General features: G+C 34.8%; 1 protein-coding gene across 1 annotated transcript; it reads left to right on the top strand.

Annotated features, from left to right (window-relative positions):
- Window positions 1-1,276: 1,276 nt before the first annotated feature.
- LOC141667017 (putative zinc transporter At3g08650) lies at window positions 1,277-9,514 on the top strand. Its single transcript, XM_074473307.1, has 6 exons — window positions 1,277-1,422; window positions 1,915-2,643; window positions 3,850-4,134; window positions 4,578-4,706; window positions 8,244-8,341; window positions 8,580-9,514. The coding sequence occupies exons 2-6, from the start codon at window positions 2,164-2,166 to the stop codon at window positions 9,394-9,396; spliced, it is 1,809 nt and encodes a 602-aa protein (XP_074329408.1). The 5' UTR covers window positions 1,277-1,422; window positions 1,915-2,163; the 3' UTR covers window positions 9,397-9,514.
- The last annotated feature ends 1,347 nt before the right edge of the window (window positions 9,515-10,861 follow it).

Raw genomic sequence — 10,861 nt, 5'->3', positions numbered from 1 at the left:
ATATGAATAGTCACCAAAATTTGAATTTTTTATTAAAAATATAAAGGATATATTCTTACAAATTAAAAAGAAAAACAACAAAATAAAAACTACACAAGGATATGCACGTGAGTAAATTGTAAAATTGAGTGTGTAGTTTAAAATAATGAAAGATAGGGGGAGTAGAATTAATATTAGGAATTATTAAAGTCTACTCTTCCTTGTTACGTAGGGTGCATGTCACAGCGGTACGGGCATGCCAAGATGGGCATGCCATGATGTGATTTAGCCAGGCATGCATTTTCATGATTCGGCATGTCTTTTTACTAATTTTTTTTTATTTTTTAATAATTATTTTAATATTAGAAATATCCAGAAATAACAAATCTAATTTTAAAATATTTACATCTATACTATACTATAATAACCGGAATGGGGTATAATTTGGTATGCCTTTTTTTGGTTGGTTTGGTTATCCTCATTTATGACCGTCAGATCTTTTTAATTAAGTGATAAGGATCGTTCGATTCAATACTAAAAAAATATACACTACTCAAGCTCCCATGTTCGAACCCCGCCAACGACAAATATTTATATTATTATTTATACAATACTAAAACTCTCAAGTTCGAACCCCACGAACAACAAATATTTATATTATTATTTATACACTACCCAAGATTCAGGTTCGAATCCTGCCAACAACAAATATTTATATTATTATTTATAAATATACTAATAAGGTAATGATCCAAAATTTTTTTATTATAATTTTAAATAATATAAAAATATTAGTGAAGAACCGTGCATCGCACGGGTTGTAAAGCTAGTATATTTTAATATCTAAAAAATTACTAATTTAAATGAGTATTATGATGGTATTTGGTTGTTACTGTCAACTAACTTTAATTTTATATTCAAATTCACTGTATATTAGTATAATAATTATTTATTAAATTTTATTATATTTAATTGATAAATGACATGCCATTTGGGCATGCCTTCCGGGAGTCTTGTGACCATGGTTGTAAAAATCGGTAATCGGCACTAATCGGTTTAACTACCGATTAGGGATTAATCGGCAAATCGGGGATTAATCAGAGGGATTACTCGAAACAAAAATTGGATATATTTAAATATTTTAATACTATTTAATATATTTACCTTATTTATTATGAAATATATAATTCAAAAATAATTTATAAATATTAATCGGATTTCAAAAAATAAATCGGCCAAATATTTTTTAAGGATTAATCGGAGATTAATCGGGGATTTTTAGAACACAACTTCTGACCGGTACCCTATTGTTACGACAAAAACAAAACAAGCTCCCCTCTTTTGCTGTTAACAGACGTTATTACAATCATCCCCCCGGCAGCCGACTGCCTCTGTTTGGACATTTACTGGCGGCAGCGGCGGGGGCACAAAATTTTCACGGCGGTAATTATTCAAGATTTTATCTTTTTTATTTAAATCAAGATTTTGTGAATTTATCATATGTTTAAAACCTAATTTGATCTTGTTATAAATACACAAGCTTGTATGTATGTAACGTAATTGACAGAGTTTGATCTTGTTCTTGCTTAGATTTTATCGAATTTGACATTTTACTTGGACCTTTTGACTTGTTAAGCTGGGTTGGTGAATTTTGTTTTAGTTTAATGAATAAAGTTACTATCTTGATTATATTTGTGTTTATTTAATTAACGAACGCGATATCGATATGTAAAGATGAATAAGAAGGGGGTATTTTTTTCGAGTTCTGTATGGGCTTCTATCGTTGTTGTTTATGTAATGTGAGTGTTTAATGATGCACAGATAGAGAATGTATATGTATACTATTGTATGTGATGTAGTATTGAATATTTAAGAATTGTGGCTTAGTGTTAGTGGTGGCTCAATTGCTTATACGAATTTGGATTTTTGATGCAGCTGATGAATGGGAAGGCTTGGTATTTCCTGATCTTTTAGCTTTCGGATGCTGGAATTAAGTGGGTGAATCTACATTCTGTATTTCATCGAAATTTAGCATCAGTGTTTAAATCTTCGGAAGAAAATTGCTGTGGGAGAAGATTTGGACTTGAAGTACATAGATGCCTTTTAAGTCGGTTGGCTGTACAAGTAATATTTATCTGTAGTATCACCCGAGATTACAGATTTGGAAAGATCGCAAATTTTCTGATGTACATATCGACAACAATGGGTGTAACATGTAAAAGTTTTGTGTTGTTTTTAATCTTCATAACGCCACTCTATTGTAATGCCATAGAAGAATATGGGAGTGAAAATCCCCAAAAGATAATAGCTGCACCGCTAAAAAATACAAGTGTTATTGATGGGTCAGACTTACAGGGTTCCTATGTTTCTGAAAGTCGTACTGAAGAAGTTGGTGATTTAAAGGGCGGGAGTAGTAGAGTATCTGTATCTACGGTTGCTTTGTTTACCCTAGCAATGGCTGCGGCCACTGGTTTGGGTGCGATACCTTTTTTCTTTGTGGAGCTTGATTCTCAATGGGAAGGGATATGTAACGGAATGGCTGCTGGGGTTATGTTGGCAGCAAGCTTCGACCTCATACAGGAAGGTCGTGACCATGGTGATAGTGGCAGTTTGGTTGTCACAGGTATATTGGCGGGTGCAGTTTTCATCTGGCTTTGTAAGAAGGTAATGATTATGTCCAAAAATCATATCTTTGTATATGTATATATATTGCTCATGTGATACTTTCTTCGTTTGTTTTATAAGGTGACCTACTATTTTGTTATTATTGCTGTCATAATATCTACATATTCATTTATTCAGACAGATAAAATGCAAACGATAAGATTCTTGGTGTTCTTATGTGTCCCAGCTATATATGTAGCTCTTGGAACTTAGATGTGTCTCTTTTCTCTTGTACTTGTGGTATAATTGCAATGATGCAGGACAAGTAATAAATTTGAGGAAAAGTAATAAAATTGTGAATAGAGAACAATATAACAACGGAAAGTTAATTTTTTATGATTCAGCCATGGATGAAACGGTTTTTCGAACCGCAGAAGGGATAATAACTATGGATCACAACCCCTGAAGAGACTCAACAAAATATCCAATTATCAGGTCTAAACTATTATGTGGGGTACATGACTTGTATAAAAAAAAAACCTAACCTCATGCACCAAGGCCCAAAGAGTTGGGCTTATTATAAATAACCTACTTAATTCATAAACCCCTAGCTACAAAAAATAAAACATATAGATAAAAACACAATTCCGCTTTACACGAAATGTTTCTAAATTAGTTAATAAACATGTATAAAAATACTCCTTTATGCTCACTTCCATTCTGGCTTTCTTCATCATTCAGGTTACCATTTTTTTGCAAGTCGTAAATGACTGGCAAGTAGACCATATACCTCTATAAGACGTCATTGTGCTAATTATAACGCGTGCTCATCATCTTGGAATTTAATTATATACAGTGGCACCCTTCAAGATAAAATATCAAATTTAAGGTAGGAGCATTTTGTATATTATATTATATTCTAATGGCGTTCTACTCCACAGTCTAATTTTGACTGTTCGACAATAAAGCTCCTTTGGTGGTCCATGGAGCTTGTGTTTGGTATAAGTAAGATCACTCCAAACTATAGGTATTACCATTTGATTCTTCTGCCTGTAGTTTTTTTAGCAATGAAGGACTTGTGCTCAGCCTCACATAAAACACTGAAGCAAATTTGGTGCTTATATAAAGCAGCTAACTGAAGCTACACTTATTAACAATTGCTGATAATACTTAACAAAACTTCACAGGAATATAAATCTTAATATAATGTGATTTGGTCTTGACTTTAATTTTGCACCTTGTAAGTTGTAAACTTGTCATTTTCAGGTACTTGAGCAGTATGGTGAAGTAAGTATGTTGGACATAAAAGGAGCTGATGCAGCTAAGGTCATTCTTGTTGTTGGAATCATGACGCTTCATTCTTTTGGTGAAGGCTCTGGTGTTGGAGTTTCCTTTGCTGGTTCAAAAGGTGTAACTCAAGGCCTGCTAATTACTTTAGCTATTGCTGTACACAATATACCAGAGGGCTTAGCTGTAAGTATGGTGCTTGCATCAAGGGGCGTTTCTCCACAAAATGCAATGCTATGGAGTGTAATTACCTCGTTGCCACAGGTAATAAATCATACTGTTTGTTTGCTTTTGTTATGGGTATTCTGACTCTATGGCATGCAAGTCCTTGTTTATAGAACATAAAAAGGCATTATCTATATGTAAATGAAACCGAATGGTGACCCGGAGTGTTTAAGGGATTTGTGTTTCTCTGTACCATGTGGTACGCATGGAATGGGTTGATTAATAATGTCATAGACTCATAGAGTCGTAGTACGAGGAAGGCTTCTGAGACTTAAAGATAGATTTAAATAACGTTCTATCAGTATAGGTGATTGATTATGTTATATATTTGGTTTTTAAAGGTCCGACTAAGTGATGGTCGTGATCTTTGTGGAATATACAAACAGTCATATGAAAACTGATGTCCTCTAATTGCTACAATGCAAAAAGTCCTGCCTTACCTCTGCTTTACTCTGTTTCCATTTTCTTTCAACTTGATGCAGCCAATTGTAGCAGTGCCTTCATTTGTATTTGCAGATACATTTAACAAGTTCCTGCCATTTTGTACTGGATTTGCTGCTGGGTGTATGATCTGGATGGTTATAGCAGAAGTCCTTCCTGATGCATTTAAGGTATCATTACTTTAGATGTATTTATCTTGATGATTTATATCTGATGCTAGGTAAAAGTTGTAAGAAAACCTTAAGGTCTCATTATGGTGGCATGACTAGATATTATTGCAAATTAGCTGGTTATTAAAAAGAAATTACTTTTTTTGAACGACTAGTGTTATTTTCTTTTTATAACACTTAGAACAGCGAAATCAGCAACTACAGTCACGATTTGTTCCTTTGCCTGGTAGATAAACTTATTTTCATAATTTATTGCGCACCTTTTAGTAGATTTTGGTTACCTGTGCTGCTCAGCAACTTAAGTTAGTATGTCTATTTTTTTTTGTTTCAACTTTTCTTATATTTCATTCTTCAAATTAAATCCATTTCCATATTCTCCCGTCATAGGTCCGAATCTAAATATTGTTTTCCTGTTACATACTGAATCTTATTTCTCTTTTAATCAACTATCCAATTGTATTTTATCAGTACGATACTGATGTTCAATTTTGATAAGTTGAATAGTCTTTGTTGAAGTAATTTGGGTTAGCTCAATCAGTTGTGAAATATGACGAACAATGCAGTCGTTTTTTTATCTTTTGTTCACTTGTTAACTTGAAGAATCTTGCCCAATTTGTTTTTTAAGATTTCTCTTATAGTTCATATGGATTTGTTTTTTATTTTTTATCATACTTTGGTTCCTTTAGCTATTTAGATAACCCAGTGACCTGATTTTCATTGTTTCTCTGATCAGTAGCATCTTTAATAGAACTACTTCCGTGCAAACAACCCACAGTATCACGTAACCATAGAAAGATCTTCAAAGTACACTGGCATTGAATCACCGCTAGATATGGAAGGCCCATCATTTAATCTGGCATTGGATGCTCTAGTAAACTTGAAGCATTCTTTATGGAAATATTTTTCACCTCCACCGAATTGACCTCTTGTGAGCAGTACAAACTTGTTCAAGTGTTTTAAATCTCAGGTCTCTTTCTCTATCAGAATCATCCTCTTTTGAAACTGCAGCCACTAACCAGGGATATAGTTACTATTACTCTGCAGTCTGTCTTCATATTCATCTTGTCATTTGTCAAAGCCTGAAAGGAGATTCCAGATCCTTTTCTCGTGCTCCTGGACCGAACATGATATTTAATATTTATTATTTAGAGATGAAATTGTTTATTTTTTAATTCTTCCCCTACCTTCTCCTTTCCAAGTTCTCATCCAGTTTTAGGACTCCTTTTTTTATTAATTTTTTAGCCAAGTGGAGTCTTCCAATTCGATTCTCCCTATCGCAAAAAATATCGTAGAACCATGTGCAAGGAATTTAAAAGTATACAAGCAGCAAAACATATAACTGACAATAAGTGTCGCTCAAAACCCTTATCATCCATTGTAATCCAAATTGATTAGTTCTGGTTCCTTATATGAGTTTTGCTGCATCTGAATTCTTGGGTATGTAGATACCAAAGTTACAGCATATATAGGAAGTAAAAGGAGGAACAGTAAGGCCTATAAAGATGAAGAAAGTATCAGAGATTTATGATAGAAAGAATTTACCTGAAGAAATAGAAGATCAAGAGATTCGACCTAAAACTGGGAGTGTTTCTCTCAAAGTTAGGGTTGTAATCTAAATGTTTATAGTTCATTAAAAATATATATAGAGCTATCCCTTATCATACTAGACAATTACAAATAATAAATGAGGTGCTTGTAACATAAAACCTAATGACTTGGGCTGAATTTTTAGTTTTTCGAATACCACCCTATATCTGTCTTTTATAAGCTGAGATACTGAGCAATACTAAGAGTGGTCTCTGCTCCAAAAGGAAATCACTCCAAGATTTTATAGATCGGATGACATGATAAGGTCAACATTTTATGGAGGATGTATTGGGACTTTTTAGAAAAGAATTTCAGTAAATGTTCCTGACGTTCTTAATCCTGTTAAAGCCCTAACCAAGGAAAATAACTTCCTGCAAGGAGCTATAATGCTTTGTAATGCAATTTATTTCCAGATTTTGTTTTAGATTTGAAAGTATAATTATAGGCCAAATAAGTCGTATCTAGTGTAACTAATTATTTCGGGTCATTTTAGGGGTGGTGCCAAATATAGGCTACCAAATGAGGTCGGGTCACCCGCGGGTCAAACAGTTTTGAGATTGATCAATTGCCACCCGTTTAATCTTTGGGTCAAGTTTGGGTTGAACCAAAATTTAACCTCTTTCAGGAAACTCAACCCATGACGTGAAATGGCCACCCCTAAGTGTCGCAAGGTGGACAAAACCATCAAAGTGACCGAAAGAATAAATGGTGAAAAAGTTCTGTGTTTGGATTTTTAGACTGTTGAAGTAGCAAAGTTTAGAGATATTAATGCCGCGGAAAGGTTAAGAGGGGAGCAATTTCAGGTTTCGGTCATGTTCGTAAATGTGTCAATGTCGTGTTATTTAAGACATTGTTCAATTTCGTTAAATCTGAATATATGAACCTAAAGAAAAGTCACTTCAGGTCATATTCAGGCTAATCAGTATATGTCATTTTCACGTTTTTTATTCTGTTGATGGTTTTTGATAAACGGGTTGTGTTTCTGTTCATGTCAGACAGCCACCCTGTACAATTATCAGAGGTTTGTTGATGAAGAGTTGAAATACGAAAAGTAGAAGCTCAATTAGTTTGCTATGTTACTATATCTGTACAGACTGTTTGGCATCCACAAAGACATGAGAAGAAGATTAGATAGATTGAGGAAAGTAAAGTTCGAGGAAGAAAGGTAGTAAAAAGACATGGAGTTCTTTATAGAATAAATTTGTTTCACATCTTTATAGATGCCTTCTGAATATATAATGGTCAGTTTTTTTAATACTTGCACTACATACCTCATATGACTATCGCTCTCAATTACTCCACGCTATTAGTTATAAATTGGGAAAACTATGTGATTATACATTAGAGGCACTTGTCGTCGGCAAAATTAGAGATGTATATAATTTTGTTTTCGTTCTATACAACGTGACCCATTCCATATCATACAAGCAAGTAAGCAGCACCAGTTTGAGATAGCTAATAATTCACGTATTTGACAACATATTAAAAAATCCGTGTCATTATTTTTCTCCCTGCAGATCCATTTCAATCAATAAACAAATAAATCCGATGTTTAACTGGCTTTATTGTGAAAGAGATCTTAAGTTTTTGCAACTAAATGTTATTTTATGTCAAGTTCTTGTAGGTTCTGGTTCTTTAGTTGCTGTAAAGAGTGCAATAAATCTAATTTTTAGTTGCCTTATTGAGAGATAGACTACTCTTGTTGTAAGTTGTAACTCTAGCATTGGAAAGAACAGGCAGCATGATAAGGGAACCTGACTGGCTGATTGAAATGACTTGGCTGATTTCAAGCCTAGTATATGGTAAAATTAGTGGAAAGAAAGTTTATTAGTTTACAAGTATCTGAATTTTCTTCTTAGCATCTGTATTGGATATTAAGAACTATAATAGCTTTTTTCATGTGTTTATATAATATTTATATTTCATTTTGTACTGATTTGGATGCTCTAGGAATCATCTCCATCGCAAGTTGCATCAGCAGCTACAATTTCAGTAGCCTTCATGGAAGCTCTGGGTGCTGTATTCAAAAATTTCAGCCAAAACTACAAGTAAGATTCAGTGGCTACTTGGTTTACCGTTTTCTCTTTTTAGTTGGCAGTTTGGTGCAAATTATATGTAGGTCCAAACATATCTAGAATCATGTTATACAAAGAGGTCTGCATGCTGGTGAGTTTGGCTATATACATGATGGCAAATTCAAATATATGAGGCTTGCACAGTTTCTAAATGAGTCAGAAGCTATGTTATTTTAATTAGTGAAACTGAATCAACATCTCAACGTTGCAGCCCAGAGGATACTTCTGCATTCCTTGTTTCACTACTTTTTGGTCTTGGTCCGTTGCTTGGGGGAAATCTTCTGGTTGCTTTTGCTCTTGCTTTCCGGCTTCAGCACACTCTTCTAACCGGGTTGGCTTCTGGCATTGCCATCGTCCTTGGTGCATGGAGACCTTTGCAGTTACTTCTGTCAACAAAAATGGAATTTTTCCCTCTTGTATCCCTACTTGTACTTGGGTCTGCATTTGCCCATGTTTCATGTTCCAGTTCATTAAAACTCACAAGTCACAAAAAGTCATCAGCAAATACTTTGTCGGCCGCAGCAGGATTTTCAATAAGTACCCTCACTCTTCAGTCGATGTTATCCTGTATAGCCATTGCCCTACATGCTATGGCTGAGGGGCTTGCATTGGGGGTTGCAGCGCCCAAGGCATACGGTCTTGGTCGACACATGGTCCTGCCTGTTTCTCTTCATGGCCTTCCGCGGGGAGCTGCTGTAGCTAGCTGCATATATGGGGCAACTGACAGCTGGTATGGGTCCCTTGCAGCTGCTGCTTTGATTGGATTTGTTGGCCCATCATCTGCCATAGGTGCAATACTTGCAGGACTCGACAATTATGGTGGTCTGGATCATCTAATGGTATTTGCCTGTGGGGGTTTGTTTCCGTGTTTTATTAGCATGTTTCGTAGAGCTTCACGGTTAGATAGCCGAAAGAGCACTATGGGGTTTTTTACGGGTATTGGATTTGCCAGCATATGCCTTACATTTACTAAATTAGTCTGCTTAAACACACCGTATTGCAACTCTGCGCCAGAGGCTGTCAGATGACCGTTTTGAGACTGTTTATCGAAATTTGTAGTTGCACATAAACGGTTTGTACTATAATATTGTATGGTGAGTATATAACTAACGTGATTCGAAAGAAAGCAGTTTTTTTGTTGTCTTAGCAACTGGATTAATCTTGATCTATTTTAATGATTGTTAAGGTATGGCCAAGCCAAAGTATTTGTACAGAACATGAGAACTAAGAAATGTGCATGAGAACGAAGAAATGTAGATTACCAATTGAGCTGTAAGTTGAAGTATGCTCGACTCCGCTTGTCGGTAGAGGTTAAACGAGCCGGCTTGATTCGACTTGTGAAATTAAACGAGCCGAGTTCGGGTGAAGGTTTAGGCTTGATTCGACTTGTGAAATTAAACGAGCCGAGTTCGGGTGAAGGTTTAGGCGCGAGTTAGTGTAAAATTAAACGAGCCGGCTTGCCCGACTGTATAACGAGTCGGCTCGACTCGACTCGTGAATGAGTCGGCTCAATTCGACTCGTGAAATTATACAAGTCAAGTTCGGCAGAGATTTAGTCTTGATTAGTTAAACGAGTCGGCTTAGCTTGACTTGATTAACCTTTGCTTAAATTACGCGGTGCTCGAAATTCGGCCTTACCCGAATTAAAGCCCTAAAATATAGTAATAAAGGGATAAGAGAATGAAATTTCAAAGAAGAAATGGATCAAAATTGTTACTCCATCAGTAGGGCTACTTCAAGGAGAAACGTTCCAACATATGCAACTTTCGTTTCTTGTAGGAGCCGATAACATGCAATTTAAAATGCCAATTTTTTTAAAGACAGGTTTTTGTAATATTCGTGTAACCCACAAATGTCTGAATAGCCGGTTAACAAAATGTATAAAAATAACTCAAGTTGAAAATAATATATTAAGGAAATAAGTGTTGATGCCATTGTTCTAGAAGATGGCCCTACCAAAGCAAGATGTAGTAATTTGATACCTCTTCAAAACTACTTTTAGAGTGACTTGTATAAGAAGACTTTTAATGATAAATGATTAATTAAAGACGTGTGGAGCTATCTATATGTCCATCTTCTAGAAACCTCCCATTTCTTATTAATTAATGTACTACATTTCAAATACAAAAAGGCAAATCACCAACAACTCTTTCCTTCCTATTTTTAATTTACTTGGAAAAAAATGGCCCCTTTCATTGTCTTCTAGACTTGAAAGTAATAAATATTAAGATAAGGAAACCATTAGCGAAACTTTGATTTTATATACTGGCAACATTATTATTACAGCATTGCTAGGTACCCGAATTCATTATCATAATTTTCTTGAATGATATAATGTGATATTTGTCACGTTTTAATTTATAGTGACATATATGTATGATATTGCATCTCAATTATCAAAAAAGTTACCATATACGAGAATCTTACACTTCAAAATTTGAGAACAATTTAGAGAACCGTTTCACAGACTCTAGCATTTCTCTTATTATTGTC

This window comes from Apium graveolens, chromosome 6, assembly GCF_009905375.1.
Source record: "Apium graveolens cultivar Ventura chromosome 6, ASM990537v1, whole genome shotgun sequence".
In the NCBI taxonomy this organism is placed as follows: Eukaryota; Viridiplantae; Streptophyta; class Magnoliopsida; order Apiales; family Apiaceae; genus Apium; species Apium graveolens.
Note: the sequence above shows the minus strand (reverse complement) of the source record. Positions and strands in the feature narration are given on the sequence as shown.